At 38.1% G+C, this 19,324-nt stretch overlaps 1 protein-coding gene across 1 annotated transcript; it reads left to right on the forward strand.

Moving 5' to 3' along the window:
• Positions 1-554: 554 nt before the first annotated feature.
• On the forward strand, positions 555-17,335 carry LOC103722517 (nucleobase-ascorbate transporter 12). The gene is made up of 10 exons (XM_039118586.1): positions 555-1,389; positions 1,502-1,599; positions 1,702-1,872; positions 2,341-2,441; positions 6,702-6,837; positions 7,055-7,105; positions 7,246-7,533; positions 11,578-11,812; positions 12,028-12,314; positions 16,811-17,335. Exons 1-10 carry the CDS (start codon positions 852-854, stop codon positions 17,030-17,032), a joined length of 2,127 nt encoding a protein of 708 aa, XP_038974514.1. The 5' UTR covers positions 555-851; the 3' UTR covers positions 17,033-17,335.
• The last annotated feature ends 1,989 nt before the right edge of the window (positions 17,336-19,324 follow it).

The raw sequence follows: 19,324 nt of genomic DNA on the forward strand, positions 1-19,324 counted from the left end.
GTGGTGTTCGGATAGAGAGGAGGGGCGGGGGGATCCCTCCCTTCTTCAAGTCACGCTCATCCATACGGGCGACCATGCACTCGTTGTCTTTTGCATATGGAGGGAATGAGAGTGGGAGTGGGGGGATTAGGAGAGTGGTGAGAGGTGTATGGGGGCATGACGGAGGTATGGATAAATCCAAGATGGAGCTGGTCCACTAATCTTGATTTGCACCCAACTGCTCCATTCGGCCTAAATAGCTGACACGTCACGTTAGAGATATATGACACACGTCGTACTTAGCATTCCATATATGGCATGCACCAAAGAGCTTAACACTTTCCTTTAATGTAGTAGTAATTATAGATTACTACTATCATTGCTTGTATTCCTTTTATAGGTGGTTGTATAACCCATCAAGATGGAAGATAAAAATCATAACTTGGTCTATCCTTCCCCTCGCGTGCACCGTGCGTGTGCCATATTAGCTCATAGATATCGTATACAAAGACTCACAGCATTAGGTCGGTGGATTTTAACTGAAGCCAACCCACTTAGACCGTTTCAATCGAAAACGGGCTTCCGACCGTCGCACCCCACACCACGCTCTCTCCAATCACTTTTTTGGCGTTTCTCCATCGCACCGCCAGCTCTCACCCCTCATCTCACTCTCAGTCGCAGCTCAGCACAAGCCCCCAACCGTCCCTCAAACCCTAGCCATCTCCAAGAAGAGAGCAGGAATCCCACACTCTCTCTTCTATCTCCGCTCTGTTCTTTGTTGCTCCAGAAACCGGGAGCCTCCAGCGGGGAGGGTTCCGACTTGCCGCCGCCGCCGCCACGACGGATCTCGCCGGGTTGATGCGCTGGTAGGCATGGCGAACAACGCCCAGCCACCGCGGCGGCTGCGGCCAGGGCCGTGGCCGCCCGCGCCTGATTCCACCCCGGCGGCGCCGCTGTCCTGGGCCAAGCGAACCGGCTTTAAGGGAAGGGTCTCCGGGGAGTCCGACGTCAGCAATTCCGGCCAGATTGCGCTTCCCAAGCCCAAGGAACGCGAAACTAGTCTGGATCTGGAGTCTGGACGTAGCCACACCACTACTCTCCCTCCACCTCCCGTTGCCGCCGCTGCCACTGCTACTCCGGCCAATGGGGAGTCCGAAAACAGAGAGAGGGGAGCGGCCCTTGTGCCGGCAGATCAGACGGCGAGGAAGGGGAGGGATTCGGACGGTGGGGGAAAGAATGGGGTTTCGGGGCTCAACGGCCCGGTCCGGTCTGATCCCCCGCCTCCTCCACCTCGGAGGCAGAGAAGGGAGGACGAGGCTGTCACATTGCCACAGCTCCAGGAGGAGGAGGAGGGCTTCGCGTCACGGCAGGCACATATTAAGTACGAGCTGAGAGATTCTCCCGGACTTGGTGAGGGTTCCATACTTCACATCTCTGGTTCTGATCTCCCAAGCTGGTCTTGTTAGTTCTCTTAGTCAATGCTGAGCTTTTAATTTTTAATTTGTGTGCTTCTAATTTACAGTTCCAATTATCTTCTATGCATTCCAACACTATCTCTCTATACTGGGCTCCTTGATTCTGATCCCACTGGTCATAGTACCGGCAATGGGCGGCACCTATGTGAGCAATATTATTTTGTGGAATTCCTTTTCTTATGTTTTCTTACAGCAATCCCTTTTAATGGTCTGTAGAGTCTGTCTGAATATATGCATAATCTTGCAGGAGGATACCGCGGCAGTGGTATCAACAGTGCTTTTCATCTCAGGTGTGACAACATTACTGCACACTTTCTTTGGGACAAGACTACCACTGATACAGGGTCCATCTTTTGTGTATCTGGCTCCGGCACTGGCAATAATCAACTCTCCAGAGTTCCAGGGTCTGAATGGGAATGTATGCTTCTGCATCACTAATTGGCAACTTCACTTTTTTGTCCTTTTACATCCTAAGGCCATCAACATTTTAAATATTAAATTCAGCATTATCTGTCAGGCCAGAAGAACTTGGTAACAACCAATCAACTTATAACCTTGTTATAACCAGTTCTATGTTAAGCTGAAGAAACTGGCAGAGTGTGTAACTTAAGTTTTCAAAGAGATGTAATGAGCAATTCTGTGATGTGAATGCACACATCATTGAATAACTTTTTGCCTAAAATGCCACTGAAATTAATTTTCTAAGTAGAGGGAAGCATATAAATATTGGCTTGTAAATGGCTGAGTTGCAAAGTTGTCAAGTGCAAAATAAGTCATGATGCAAAAAATAGGATTGAGAATAGCCAGAAATTTATTTTTTTAACTATATAAATTTTTTACTATGAGTAGAATCTGTTTTCAACTTAACATTCTATATTTACTGCAGAATTTTAAGCACATAATGAAGGAGCTCCAGGGAGCTTTAATCATATCTTCAGCATTTCAAGCAATAATAGGATATAGTGGGCTTATGTCTTTGCTTTTAAGGTACGATTCTCCATCCTTGTGCTGATTTATTTGTGATGCTTTTTATCTTCATCTATGTTAGAGACATTTGATCAACATAAATTACCTATTAAACCTTCCATTTTTGGTTAATCTAAAGCTTAATCTAACTAATACTTGGACGAATAAATTGGCTTTAGCATGAGAAACAGTTAAATTTCAATATTTTAACTTGACTACAAAATCTCTCTGTATATGAGTATTTATATGCATATACATATATATATATATATATATATATATATATATATATATATATATATTTGTGTGAGTGTGTGTGTGTGTTTACAGACTTATGCACATGTATATATGCACATATGTACACACACATATGTACATTGTCTATGCACATGTATAAGAGATGGACGATACTCTTTACTTCATCTCCTTATAAGGAGTTAGTGATTTAAAATCTATAATGTACCATCCAAATTTAAGATGCAAATGCTGAACATGATCTAAACTATACAAGGAAAATATTTGCAAACCAAAATTGATGTATGTCGATGGTTGCTAACCTAATCATCAAGTAGGTATCAAAATGACAATTTTAATACCATGATACTATGTTTTATTACGATCAAAGGATCGAAACCTAGCGAACTTGAATATCCTATATTTTAAAATATGTAGATCATGATTCATGGTGGGTTTTCAATTTATATTTTACTATATTAGTGCAATTGATACTGTTCATTTTTGTATCGACTTGATGTATAGGTTAGAGACCACCAAAATATATGATTTTTTTTGTTTTCTAGGCATTTTTTGTAGTGAAGATCATGTTCAACAGTTTAGATCTTGACTTTAAATGGCCTATCATTGATTTAAAAACCATTAACTCCTTCAAGAAATTAAAATAAAGTATGTAGTTCAACTTATATACATACATGCACATATATGTATATTGTATAATCCTTGATTATGTCATTCAAAGATTGCTGTAATATTTTTCTCAACTTAGCCATGCATATGTGTATTGAACTTAATTTGGAATGCTTGAAAATATTTCTGACTTCAATCATATAGGAATGTGGAACATTACAATTTAGTGTAAATATTAAAAGGTTTGAGCTGATATAATCTTGTAATTGTCATGAGTGGCATGGAAGTGTTTATGGCTATTAATCATAGAATAATAAGTGGCAGAAGTGTATAACTTTGGCAGCTTGAAGTTGAGATTAGTGATGGAAAGATGGAAAATTTGCCAACTGGATGATCAATAGAAACTTTCAATAATCTCTCAACCACATGCAACAACTAGTAGTAACAGGGCCTCCACTAAAAGAAAGAGAGGTAACCAACTCAGTACAGTGGTCAAGTCATAAATACATGGACATGGATATCAAAGTCAAAATATTGGGGGGGGGGGGGGGGGGCATAAGATAACTGCAAAAGTGTGTGGCAAAATGTAGTTGCAATTGTAACCCACTACTCAGAACATGGGAAATGGCATCACCATGCAAGTTTAAGTTTAAAATTTAAATTGCTTCATACTCAATTTCTGATGGGTGAAGTTAAATAACAAATTACTTGTGTCATGTCATAGCATGCTCCTCTTTATATCCGTATGCTTTGGCTCTTTTCCATAAACTTAGCTTCTATTTCAAGCCATTGATGTAGCTTAGCATTTTCCTCTCCATTCTCATCTATATAACTTTATTTTAATCTGAGCTCCATAGTTTTCTTCTACATCCTAGCACTTGAGATTAGGATCATGACTAAAGATTGATGTTTTCTTCTAGTATACGGTGCTTTACAAGCTAAACTTCTTAAATGTTTTTTCTTTACATTTTTATTAAACTTTGTCTTACAATAATCTTGCTGCTTCATTTTGAACAAAAGAATATTCATGTTGATATGTAGGGGAAAATACCCAAGCCCAGTTAGTCACCCAACCTTGCATGCATAAAGTTGATATTCTAACTAGTAGATGTTAACCATAAACCAGTGATTTCTCTAGAATGATTGTTGATATCATTAGGAGGCTTGATTTTTTAAGCCCTAAATAGCGCTGCCATTTTTGCACATCTTCAAAAGCACTAGCAATGTGTTGATGAGATGGTTCGTGTAAGGATTTTCATTGGAAGGTCATACGAGAGTAGAAGACACCAAAGATACACAAAATGAATGCAAAGCAAGAGGTACAATAGTTTAATGGACTTGAGATAAATAAGCCAGGTCTCTAGTTGAGCATGGGATGATGTTTAAATTAGTGATCTTAGAGCTGTACCAAAACACTTAAGTTTTACTAGGGATGTTTTGATATATACAAAGAACGAAGTGAAGTGGTCATGATGCTTGTATAAAAAGGATGAATACCCCAAAATTTTAAGTCAAGGATTCATTTCTAGCTGATATTGGTGCTTACTCTAATACCCTTCTCCAGGCAAGCGGGCAGAGTGTATGGAATCTGGGGATTCCAGTAGTGTGGAGGCTTTCTTGCATGAGTACTGTTGTGATGAGAGACCGGCACCCGAGATGCCATCGGGACACCTGTTCACTCATGGATTTGGATGCCTTGGCTGCCCCTATTGTTACTGGTCAGGATAAGCTAGTTCGCTTGGCTGGTCACCTTGTACCAACTAGGACAACCAGGTCTGCTCACAGAAAAAGAGAGCCTTGATGGCTCTTCTTTGTCCTTAGTTTTTGTCATGGGAGGGAATTGAGAGAGAGAGGAAGGAGAGGAAGGGAAGAGAGAAAGGGTTGTCCTGGTACTGTATCTATTCAAGAGGCTCAAGAAGTTTATTTAAGATGCTAAAAAGATATTACAAATCTTTAGAAAAAACCCATAAGCAATAGAAAACCAGAAAACTTTTTGTAAGTGTCCAGGTACTGTATCGGGTTTTAGCCAATTCGCAATGTTGGGATGGAAGCACTTCAGTACCCTACCAACCTAGACCAAACTAGGATGGGTGTTGGTGTCGGGTCTTGAATCCTTGCTTGGAAATGATACTAATATTGTATATCTTGAAGCTATTTTGGTGACTAAAAGTGTTCATTGTCACTTCTAATTGTTTTTGAGAAATTATAATCAGATCTGGAGGAAGGCAACAACGGAGCCAAAGGGCAGCAAGGGGGCAATTACCCCACCCCACCCCCAACTCGCCCTTATATTTTTGGGTTTTTACTAATTATGGCCCCACCCCCCACCCCCAAAAGGGGAAAAAATCATGGGGGCTTGGAGATAAATGTTCTGTTTTCTGATAAGGATATTATTGCCACCCTATTATTATGAAATATGTCTCCAGGACCTGTGTGGGATGGATCCATTACCAAGTACAACAGGTGGAAACTTACTATTTTATGCTTGATCGTAAAGAATTTTCTTCATTTAATCACAACTATTCAATGACAAATCATTGGTCATGATCAGTTGTTAAACCTTCTCGTAGTATAGTAGCAAAAGTAGCAACTGATTCCTCATGCATCAGAGTTAATGAGTTTGAGTACCCACATCTTCCATAACTATTTTGATCATTTTGATTTGGAGATAAAAACAAAAGAGGGGGGAAAGATTGGAAGAATAGTATTAAGATCCAAAGACTTCCTAATGCCCGTATATTAAGCATCTATTGTTTTTTTAAAATTTTCTCGTTTTTTTATCAATGTTTTCTCTTTTTCTATATTGACTATGCTTTAGAGGGAGAAGTCTTAGAACTTGAAACCTTTGTAAGGATTTTTTTGTTTTGTATCTCTTATCTTTTATCTGATGTTCCAACATATGATTCTATGACATTATAGCAACAATTCAATAAAGAAGCTCCTTAGGTATGACTTTTCTTTCCTTTTAATGTTGCTATTTCTTTTGAGAAGATTACATTCCAAATATAAGCAAAAGAGCATATATTGACAATTTATTTGGACTATTTCTAGAGGTTATTGCCCCAAGAGCTGAAACCTGGCTCCACCACTGTAGGAAGGATAGCCATTAAGCGTATAATCACTTGATCATGAACTTAAGCGCAGAACATAGATAATTCACAATTAACTAAACATATTCTTTGGCACATATCAATCAGTGTTCACGCTTCACAGTTCTACACTGGTAGGTTTACTGCATAAAATCATCTCTATTTCATAAGATGATGTCATGTATATATTTTGTGACTATTTGTCTATTTATAAACTTTCTTTAAATTCCACTTTTGTTGTTAATGTGCTCCTAAAGCATTTTGCACCTTTCTCTGCACTGGCATGTTGCCATACTGTAACTTATTCCCCCTCAATTGTCTGTTTCAGGTTGATCAATCCTGTTGTTGTATCTCCAACAATTGCAGCTATTGGACTTTCCTTTTTCAGTTATGGTTTTACTCGAGTGGGAACATGTCTGGAGATCGGTGTAGTGCAGATATTGCTTGTTGTTATTTTTTCACTTGTGAGTAGGACATAGATTTCCTCTAATTTTGCTGCAGCTCAATTTAGTTATGGAATCTATACTATGTCACTTTAGGGCATAGATTTCCTCAATATTTCTGCTATTCAATTTGATTATGAAATTTATACTATGTCCTGTTAATGTTTCAAATTTGGTATCTGCCTTTTACTGGTATGTGTGCCAGAATTTCTTATATACCTTAACATTCTGCTTGCAGTATCTTCGGAAGATACGAATATTTGGCCATCGTATATTTTTAGTCTATGCGGTAAGATGTTGCAGACAACTGCTAGTTGTTGAATTTCTTTAGCATGCTCAAATTTTCCACTCCATGCATATTCTAAAGAATAAATTATTATGGCAAAATTTCATCAACATTTTGTAACTATTTTGCTGTGTCATTTACAGGTTCCACTGGGTCTGGCAATCACATGGGCTATCACTTTTCTTCTCACGGAAACTGGAGTTTATAGCTATAAAGGTTGTGATATTAATGTACCTCCCTCAAATACTGTGTCAGCTTACTGCAGGAAACATGTACCCAGGATGAAACATTGTCGTGTTGATACATCTCATGCATTAAGTTCTTCACCGTGGTTTAGATTTCCATATCCATTGCAATGGGGAACACCTCTTTTTAACTGGAAAATGGCCCTCGTGATGTGTGCAGTATCCATCATTGCATCAGTTGATTCGGTATGTTTTTTTTTCCTTTTAACTTGATTTATCTTTTACTTGTATTAAATATTTTAGTGTTTATTTTAATGATTGTGATATTAATTAATACTAATCATACTGGTAATTCCAGTGATTACCAAGCTAATATTACTATGTCTACCCTTTGTTTGCCCAGTCAGTCTGTCACTATGTCTTTCTGTGTCATCCTAACTAGCACCATGGATATTGTACAACTTATTCAAACCATGAGTTCTTGCTATAATTATGGAAATAAGGCAAAGTCAGTCGTGATCTAGCACAACGAACTATTAATGTTTAGGTAAAATAGAAATGCTAACCCTTGACTTCCAGCATCTGCTTGTCTTTATAGTCAAGATGCTTAGCACTAGTAGAATAACTCCTGCACTGCATATATCATGGAGAGGTCTGCATGCATTATCTGTTTACCTAGAAAATGCTAATTAAGTGCAAGACTGGCCATTACTAGTTTTTCATGTTCCACTTATGATGACCAAAATCGGTGTATTATATGTGGAATTGAGTGAATGATTGTGGATTGCGGAAAGAATTTACAATCAAACAGAGAATATAGAGAATATTAAATATAACTTCGTGTATTGTAATTCTAGCTTACCTTCTAACGTTGTTAAAGAAAAAAAGCGGCCTAGTGTACGAGGTGAGGTTCCTACCATTGCGGGTCTGAGGAGGGTCAGATATACGCACCTTACCCCTATTTACGGGGCGACTATTTCTGTATTTTGAACCTGTAACCTCTAGGTTACAATTGAGCAACCATATTGTTGTGCCAAGGGTCCCCCAAATTGATGTAGGATGGAATCTCTAATCAAGTGCTTATGGAGAATTTTGATGCACAGAAGTTGATGCATTTACTGACAATCTCAGCAACCTCCATGCTTGATCCATTGTGAGGTGAAGAAAATATTCCTATTTGAATTTTCTTGATGCAGTTTCATGCTTAGTATGGTCATAGAAATTGTAGTTTGAAATGTTATCACAACTCTCGTGTTCATGTTGCAAGACAGAGTATCTCTCTTCTGCTTATCTACATTGTCAACCCAAGGTAATATTGCCTTGGGACAGTGCTTCTAAGTAATAAACCATCTAGGACATGTATGGTCAACGCATATTAATAATGTGTTAGAAGTGTATGTGAAACATGACATAGACAATCATGTCCACCATATCATAGCTAAAATTTAATGTTTTTCTGTAGCTCTGCAATTTTACACAAGCATGATACATGTACTTGAAAATATTTGCTATGTTTTTTGTTGTGTTTGGACATTGAATTGAGTATGCCCACAACTCCTAATGTTTTAAAAGTTATGACCAACATATTTGTCATTATTGACGCTTTGGATGAACACGATGAAGCAACCCCTGGAAGAGAATATGTGCCGAATGAATGGATCGTGATTTTTGGCAGTTTCATAAGAGACAATGCTGTAAGTTGAATGATGTACAATATAACTTGTTACATTCTGCAATCTCAGTACTAAGTATCATTTTTCTACGTTACCGGTTCGATACAGTATGATCGGTACAGTATACATTCCCGACCTCCTTTTCTCTTACTTTTTATCATGGAACCATCTAAAATCGGGCAGTATTGGTCGGTATGATAAAATATGCACCCTGATTTTGGGAGGCACTGTATAGTATGGGGTAATTCTGCTCAATTCAGATTGTTATAGATTGATTTGACTATATACCAAACCGAGCCTCGGTACTGTACATGTACCCTATCGGATATGATGCGATCGGTACAAGTCAGTGCAACAGAACTTGCTTTGCAAAGTTAGCAGTGATAGAAGGTTTAAATGAGAGATACAAATTACTAGTACTTTGGTAATTAAAATTTCCACGGTTAAATTATTTTCTCATAGATAAGCAATACCCTAAGAAAATCTTGAATACTGAAACCTATGCATCCTTATGAAAATAATATGTCTGTACTCTTTCAAGAATCAAGAGATATAATTCTGTAAATGAGAAATGGAATACCAGAGGCTGGACTTTATGACAGCACTATTTGTCTACTAATTACTACGGAAGATAATTTGACATTGTGGACTGGGTTGCTATCTATTTTAAAATAAAATTGGTCTGTTAACTTCATTTTTACTTGGAGCTCATGTAACTTCTTGCATTTTGTGAAGGATTGTTTCTTGCACCGGATACTTCTACATCATGAAATAGTGGACCAGTCATAGCTAGTACTTGCACCAACCAGCTAGTATGAACTATATTAATTGGTATCTGACTCCATTTCACGTCAACAATGGTGTCTTTGTATGATGTTAATTATTTGTGGACACTCTTTCTCTTGTACCATCTTGTTTACAAAACTTTTTCTCGAAGAATTTTCAGTTTTTTATCATTGATGAAAGACATAATTTCTAAATATAGATTGAACTTATGATACAAAGCTTGAACCTATAATAAGGTTGAGGCAATCATAGTTGTCACATGGTAACATGATTTGAGCAAAAATTGAGAATTCAAGCATGAGGACATTGGCTGGGTGGCGAGTGGCATAACAACTATACGAACTATATTACCTTTCAAATACATATTCTGTCCTTTAGGAATAACTAGTACTTCATGCTTGTATATCAAATAAAAAAGGGAGCCAAGAGAGAGGGTGGGGGTGGGGAAGGGGGAGTGTGGTTGCAGCATGGAGAAAGATGGGGTTCAGAAGGTGTTTCTTGAGAGGTAAAAAAAAAAAGTGTGATAGACTTTAGCTTCCATGCTTCTGGAATCATGCTTCATGTGTCCATGGATATTTAGAGTGAGGGTCCCATATATGGCGGTTTCGCTTCTGGAGTCCAGTCTTGCGTGTCTAACTCCAAGATTTCTCTTTATACAGTAGTAGATAGGCAAGTATAGTGAAGAAATTTAAGACTAGTAAAAGATAAGCCATGAATGCTTACAAGTTTAACTTAGGTTATTTTTCCTTATAATCGTGGAGATCTGTGTTGAGATCAGGAAAATGTTGTTTATGTAAAGAATTTTTGTAATGTTGAATTTAGATCATTATTTTGGTGGAGAGGCAAATTGTTTTGCTCTTATATATATATATATATATATATATATATATATATATATATATATATATATAAACATATAGGTTGCTTATTCTTGTTACTTTTGCAGACAATCATATAAATTAATGCTAATAATTTGTATCAGATTTTGTAACGGCTATATTGGTTGGATGAAAAGGAGAAGTACATCTGGAATATTATGTAATAAGCGTGTATCTTGGAGACCTAAAGAAAATTTTATATACTAACAGTAAGGCCTGTCATGTTGTATGGGTCAGAGTGTTGGGCAATTAAGAAAGTATATGAAAATAAGTGAGTATAGCATAAATGAGAATGCTAAGATGGATATATGGTAAAACTAAAAAAGATAAAATAACAATTAAATATATTAGAGGAACGGTAGGAATTGCATAAGTTAATAAAATCGATTGAGATGGTAATGGACATGAATAACGAAGATGCGAGGAGATATAATAAGAAAAGTACTTCGGTTTGTGCCGAAGACAATATGAAAAGGAGGAGAAGACCTTAGGCAACATGGATGAAGGTTGTGAGGAAGGATCTGGAGATCCTAAAATAAACATGAGATGTGGCCTTAAATAGGAATATTTGGTAAATGAGGATCCATAAAGTTGACGTTAGGTAGTTGGGAAAAGGCTAGATGGTTACAGCAGTTTATGCAGCGGCTACTCTAATTTGTATTGCCTAATGCAACATTTGAGGGTCTTTGTTGTGTAAGCAACTCATCTGTTTTCTTTCAACATTTGCACCAATAACATAATAGCATAGCCAATACAACACCAGAGAGTTTCATGAGAACCATTCAGAGTCTTGAGGTTAGACTATTGCCTTGCCACTTTTTTCTGTTTGGAGTTGTATTTTGATGCATTAGGATAATAAAAGCCACTCCTACTTACCATGTTAATTTCTGAAAAGAGAAACATAGAAACTTCTTTCATCTTTTCTAACAATATCATGTCATTTCTTTTTCAAGGTTGGTTCATACCATGCATCATCTCTATTGGTGGCATCAAGACCCCCAACAGCTGGGGTACTCAGCAGGGGAATTGGTATGGAAGGTGTCTCTAGTGTCTTAGCTGGTGTCTGGGGAACAGGAGTTGGGTCGACAACCCTTACAGAAAATGTGCACACCATTGCTGTAACCAAAATGGGTAGCCGGAGAGCAGTTGAGTTGGGTGCCGTCATTCTGATACTGTTATCATTTGTTGGTAAGCAGTGGTTCTGTTATCTTTCAGTTTATATTTTCAACAGTTGACTGACCAAATTGCTCATGAAGAATGAAAATTAACTGAGATGGGAGTGATCTTACTGTATTATATTTCTTTCAATTTATTATAGTCTCTCTTCCTGCTTTTTTAATGTTATCTTCTTAACAAATTATGTATGCCCTTATGCGTTGCTCGATTGTCTCTAATGCATACAGGTAAAGTTGGAGGATTTATTGCTTCTATCCCTGATGTAATGGTTGCTGCTCTTCTTTGCTTTATGTGGGCCATGCTTGCTGCTCTGGGCCTGTCAAATCTCCGTTACAGTGAGACAGGAAGCTCCAGAAATAATATCATAGTTGGGCTCTCATTGTTTTTCTCCTTATCTATACCTGCTTACTTTCAGCAATACGGTCTTGTTCCTAATGCAAACTCTTCCGTGCAAAGTTACTTCCAGCCATATATTGTTGCATCTCATGGACCTTTCCAGACGGGATTTGGAGGGGTATGTTGTCAACTTTCTCATAAACCACCTCTAAGCTATATAAAATTCAATTTATTGCTTTTAATTTTAATTATGAAGGAAGAAATTTATATTTTCTCAGTGTTTTTCTATCTTGAATGTAAGAAATGCCTGGGACCAACAATTAATTGTTTGTAGGAATATATCTAGCTGATTTTCATGCTGTTCTTTTTCTCCCCAATAAACATATAATATTCTTTGTCTTATGCAGGAAATAGTGATCTGACTTTGAATAATTTTGGGATAATTGGAATCTGGTTGTGAAAGTCAAACAAAAGGAGTTATTAGTTTTGGATTTGGCTTCTATGTGCTGTAGAAAGGCAGGAATTTTAATGTGTCCAAATGATGTTTGATGTAGACAGGGATTCTGATTTTAGACAAAATACGTAGGTTTGATGGTTGGATGAATTCTTTGGAAGCTAGCAGTGTGGATTTGTGATGTTTATCATTTTCTTGAAGCATGCATTGGAAAGATGATGAAAATTTGTGGGAATGACTGATGCTAATAACATGACAATTCTCTTGTTCTCTCAGGTTGAGATGTTGTAATTCTTGTTGACAAGAGCGCCTTTACCACCAATTGGACATCTAGTTACTGCAGTTAAACATCGGATAATCTAGTTTACGGCACTCCTAGTTTCTGATTATGAGGCTTGTTTTGGAGCCTTTGCTTGCATCTTAACAAGTCATAGATAGCCAGAGTGTTGGAGCTATCATGGATGGTTAAAGGACTAGATATTTATGAGATAGTAATGCATTTGCTCAGAAGATGGAAATGTCCAGAGAAATGTCAATTACATATTTTATATATTGAGTTTCAGAAATTGGAAGCACTTTTTAAGCAGTCTGCAGTTTCATTCCCTATCCAAGGAAGCGAGTGCAATTGGTTTTGGACATTTTGATGCTACATAACAGAACATAGCACCAAAAGAAGGGAAACTTGATGGCCCTACATTTTGCTGTCACAGTACGTTTTCTGTCAGCACAATAGCAAACCTATCATACCTAATGTTGATCAAATAAATGTTCACAGCTCAAGGTTAAGAATCCAAAATTTGATAAGTACTGTTTTGTACTTTAACACCCTAAAAAAATCATTGTAACTCTAACAATAACTGTTAATGACATTCTACTTCAAACGTTAGCATTTTTGATTCCCTTGATTGGCAGAGAGCTCTAGTATATGAAGCTTGATTTGGCATACATAAACAACTCATTTAATGCTGGTTTACACTATTTTTTATTATATGTTGATGCAATTTTTAGTTAACTCTTAGTCATGAATAGTTATATTAGAATGATGCTTTTAGCATTTGTTGTCTTGTGGAGGATGATATCAATAGATTTGTCAAACTAAGTTATATCCTACTTAATTTAAAGCAATTCCTTGTAATCATCAGTTCTCCCAAGTTTCAGGGAATCTTGTAGGCCAATCCCAACTTGCATATGCTTAGATTGTGTAAGCAAGAAGATTGTCTCATCACCTACCAACTTGCCTTTTAAGCTTCATAACTAGCTCTCACTTGTTTGAAGATGCCTTGGCTAAGTATCTACTTCATATTGGAAGGCTGGTAGGTTGATAGCGAGTTACAAATGTTGTCATACCTTTTTGGATCATATTTCAGTCCCAGAGCCAGTGTTTAAAGGCCCAGGAGTCAACCTATCAAAACCATCACCCATCAGCTTCACTAGATTTGGTGACTATAAATCTTGGAATTTTGGGAAAAATGGTTTGACATTGTCATGCAGAAGCTCTACCAGATCAAGGCACCAAAAATCTTAGAATTTTGGAAAGCCTGTTGGACCAGATGGGTTGAATGGTTGAATGATTGAACCACTTGACCAGGACGAGTTCAAATGGTTTCAGCCATCCAGTTCAATATATTAAAAAAATTCTAAAAAGAGGGACAAAAAAGGTGAAAGGGAAAGAGGAGGAAGGAGTTATTCTAGATCCATGGAGGAGGACATTGTGGGACATGATAGTTGGAGTCTGCCGTCATTGGATTTATGGTGGACAGTTCGTCGTCACCAAATCAGTGGCAGATAGACCTACCTTTGTCAGATCCATGGTGAAGCAATCTGTCACTGGATCATTGATGGAATATTTCATCATCCACGAGAACCATGGCAGTGAACACTTTGACATCAATCATTGTCTGATCCATGGAGGATGACTCCCATTGTCGCTTGAGTTGGGAGGAGGGTCAGTGATCTTTGGAGGAGGAAACCTGTGATTACTTGAGTTGGGAGAAGGTCTGATAGTCCTCTTCTCTCTTCTACTCTCATCTTCCTCTATTATTTTTATTTTGGCTCAAAAGGGGAGCAACCATCAGTTGAAGAAAGGAAGTGAACACTGTTTTGGTTCTTTTCGCTTAGAATAAGAGAAACCATTGGCAGAAGTAGAGGAATGGAGTAAAAGAAAGAATAATTTGGCCCATCCACAATTTAACCTACAATTAGACAGGTCACCTGTGACTGGGCCTTGACATTGGGTCGCACTAGGTTAGTGAGTTCAAAACTGCAAGAACTTGATAATCTAAATATAATTATCACCTATCTCTTATATTTTCAGTGCCACTCATGTCACTCTTCCCATAAAATTTTTCATAAAAAATGTTCCAAGTCCTATCTATTTATGCATCATAAAATTCCATAGTGATCCATATCATTGAGAGGTAAAATTCCAACTTTTACACTTCATGATAGTTCATTTTAACAAATATTTTGGCTTGCCAATAACAAATTTTATCTGTTGTAGTCTCGAGAAACCTTTTAAAGCAGTGATAAACCCTTCTCTCCACATCTATATCTAATCCTTCATCAAAAAGTGATAAAAAGGCAGTCCAATGCACCCATATTGGCACCTGATAAATTTGGATGTGGTGCACTGCTTTGGTTTGGTCCATGCAGAGCCTGAACTAGGGGAAAACCAAGCGGGACAGCCTGATAGCCTTGGGATGTTCCTTTCTATACTTGTAAATTTTGCTTCCCACCATTTGAAGATGGCAACAAGAAGAGGGAGGTAGAACCGTTGATTTGAAAGCAAGGAATGCGGGATTGAAGCAAGCACCATGGACATTTATGAAAAAATCACTCTAGTTTAATAAATCATTCTACGAGTCCCTTATTTTACAATTTCTTGAATTTTTTTGAAGGTTATTTAGTGTTTAATTGAAAAGATAAGGTGGGGATTTTGTTGTTAGTGGATCTAATGTCTTTGATCACTGAATTCATACCGTAGAGCATGAATCCATGATCGAAGCATGGGAAATCCGGGAGTCTTTGGTTTCGATCATTAACACATATATGTTATCAATATGTTTTTAGTTGCAGGTTACATGACATTATGTAATAAACTAGTAATATAAAACTTCACCATGTCGAAAATTATGATTAGGGCACTTATGGTGATACTGCTACCATATTTCTTGCAAAAATATAGCATTGAGACAATAAAGTATCAGAAAACTGCAAAGAAGAATAATTTTAAAGGCCATAATAGGCTGTACAAAATACCAGTCATCTCAAAGCTTACCAATCGGTCTGATTGGTCGGTATGGCATGTGATGGCACATACCATATCCACCCCTGGTATCAGATTAATATTTGATTTTTAAACCTTAATAATAACTAAAATTAGATGTGCCCACTAGCGCAGGCTAGTCCATGCTGAAAAATAGATTCACCATAATTTTTTGTTTGGAGAAAAAGATGGTTTCTCATTAATATAGAGATTCACCATGGCTACTCTAATGAATGACGTTAGATAGTGCTAAAAAACAAACCTTTCCTGCTAGCAGATTGTGGCAGCTGATGTTGCTAAAAAACCAAGGGATCAAAAATAAGCACAAGTCATAACACCAGAACAAAATGAGACCCACAAATCCTATTTCAGTGACCATATGATTGATTAAACTCTCTGTGAAGACTCTGCCATAGCTGAGTTCCTCAACGATCGCAAATTCTTTCTCAATTTTTTTTGAGGATAAATATGGATTTTGTTTTGCCTTGCCCTTTTTTTTTCTATGCATGGCCGCATCTGTCAAGACATCAGTAAAATACTGTGTTTTGAAGTACTCGAAATGTGCTGGAAGGATTATTCAGAAAAATACTGCACTTGCTTTCCTTCCAGTTCCAGGTCACCCTGAACAAGGCAATTTACTGGCAAATCTGAGGCTTCCCTTGCAGAGTCTCAAAAATGTGCTTAGTTTTATGCTTAAAACTGATATATTCTAATGCTTATGGTCTTGGTTTCCTCGGCGCTTGCATTATTGTTAGTGGGGCTGATGCGCAAATAACCATAAAGAAGACATGCAGATGACCATAGAGAAGCAATTTATTACCGTGCTCTTCTTTTTGTAGATATGTTGATAAATGTTTTGCCAAAGCATTTGATGAGTTTGTATTTCATTCATGACCAACTTTTGTAGCATGTTGCATACACTGATCTAATTGTCTTATACTTGTGTTCTCGTCAGGTAAATTATGTTTTGAACACACTTCTGTCATTCAACATGGTCATTGCATTTCTTGTGGCTGTGATCCTTGACAACACTGTTCCTGGAAGCTGGCAAGAACGTGGGGTATATGTGTGGTCTGAACCAGAGGCAGTAAGAAGAGAACCTGCTGCTTCAAGAGATTATGAGCTTCCTTTCAAAGTAGGTAAAGCTTTCAAATGGGTGAAATGGGTTGGCTTGTGAGGTGAATGTTAAAGGTTTCCAGTGTTGTTCATAGGCAGCCATTCCAGGATAGATTTCATGGTTCAATATGATAGAAATTCATGTTCTAGCGAGCTAAGTGAAGGCAAATGGTAGCCCAAGGTGTATTGTTTTTCCCATTTAATTCTTCCTGAGTTGCCTGCATCTGCGATTAGAAAACATAGGATGATCATATGCCTTGTAAGTTGGTTATCACGCTATGAATGGAAATGTAATTTTAAGTACAAATGGCAAAATTGTGTTTCACAGTAGATGTTCGACAGATTTTCATAGTCCTTGCGAGCATTGATGGGATTTTGTTCATGTGTTAGTTTTAGGAAGTTCAGTAGTTTGCATTACTGTACAGCAACTGTGCCAGTTGGGAGCAGGATGTTTGAAGATCGCATGATAGGCTTTTGTCCTCACCTTTTGGTGTATACGATTTCTGATTGTCCTAGTGGTAGTATTTCTAAGGGTTTCTTGCAAAGGTACTTTTTGGTGTTTATATATTTAATTTGCAATGGCAGGCTTGCAAGATGCAGGAAGCTGAACTATTGACAAAAGTGCACAAAACATGAAGATCATCATGACATTGGCATAAGTGGCTCTCTGGTGCTAATGCTTTTGCTCCAACATGGCTTCACGTTAGAGGACCAGACTGCTAACTGAATCTAGAGTTATGACCCTTTATGGGCCTCTCATAACATGTGCCTTTTGTGGTCAAGAATGCTGGGTCCTTGAAGAACGGGGGAATTGGAATAGGTGTGCTTTCTTAGATAAGTTCAATGAGCTAGTCATCGCATATGTGCTGATGAGCTGAAGATGAGAACGAAATCAAGGAAGTGTGCCTGAAACTCGAGATCATGTTCAGATAGGCACTTTTTATGCTGTTTGTCCGCATGGAAAGTTGCCCCGGCTCTTCATGATATGTCCAAATAAGATTTTCCTCGGTCATTTCTTGTTAGCCAACCTATGAAACCTCTTGTATTGTGGTCGAACAAACTAAGGGTTATGGGTCTCAATTTTCAGACATGGGTATTTGAACCATCCTAGTTTCTACAGTCCATATGGCAGCTCTCTGCAAATGGAGGAAAATCGTGCCCCGAGTAGTCAATATGATGCATTCCAAACGCAGAGGCGAACACTTTCGTGAGTCCTTTTCCATGATTTGGCTAAAAGAACAGAAGACAAGGCTGGAGCTGACCTTCTCCTTCAAAATACATCTGCTCCTTCTAGTTCTCTCCAACCCCAAGCAACACTGCCGTACTGCCATCCACTCAATAGAACTTGGATATATATGTTAAATCCAAATCCAACGAACACCTAGTATTGGATCCAGAAAAGGTCAAGGGCCAAACGCGGTTTCGAATAGTGATTAAGGGATTTTTTATAGCTCGGAACATCTGGAGTTTTCATTCTGCCTCGGCAGCTCCTCGTACGGTGTTCTTCACCTGGAAGCTCCCACCTCCTAGCTTGCTTAAGGTCAATTTTGATGGATCGGTGCTGAATGGAGGCACTAAGGATGGAGCGAGTTTTGTTATTAGGAGCGAGTTTTGTCGTGGCAGCGGGAGGCTGTCAGTTATTTGACTGCACGGTTTCTGATGCGGAGCTGAGGGCTGCCTGGGCGGATCTTCAATATGCTCAGCGTGTGCTCTCAGCTGGTTCAGTCATCTTAGAGAGTGACTCGGTTACGATCATCAGCTGGATCCATGGGGTCCGAGGGTCGCTGTTAGTGACCATCCTTTGCTTTGCGATATCTGGATGATGATGAGGGACAGAGGGGTTGTCCAGGCAAAGCATGTGTTTAGAGAAGCAAATGGGGCTGTGGATTGGGTGGCCACCTACGTGGCTAACCATTCCGATAGCATCCTGTGGATGGGAGATGGGGAGCTGCCTCGGAAGCTCCGTGATATTCTGTTTTCCGATTTTATTGGGTGCGTCCGTACACGTGTTGTATGAACTACCTGGTCTAGCAAAAAAAAATAATAATAGTAATTCAGAATTTGGTTGACAGCTTGCTACATTATATATGTATATATACATATTAATTTTGATGCATCTAAAATGCCATCTCCAACAATGAAACACAAATTGAGAATTATATAGAAAAATATAAGAAATGGTACTTAAAAAGAGCGTTTCTGTTCAGTTATTAAATCTGTTATCTATGCATCTATAAAAAATCCAACTCAAAAATTTGTGCGAGTACCCAATATTGGATCCTGAAGAGCTAAAGGACCAACTCAGGTTTTTAGAAAATAGTTTGCTGCATGATTGAAATTTTTTGAATTAAAT

The sequence above is a fragment of the Phoenix dactylifera genome, unplaced genomic scaffold, assembly GCF_009389715.1.
Source record: "Phoenix dactylifera cultivar Barhee BC4 unplaced genomic scaffold, palm_55x_up_171113_PBpolish2nd_filt_p 000381F, whole genome shotgun sequence".
Lineage (NCBI taxonomy): Eukaryota > Viridiplantae > Streptophyta > Magnoliopsida > Arecales > Arecaceae > Phoenix > Phoenix dactylifera.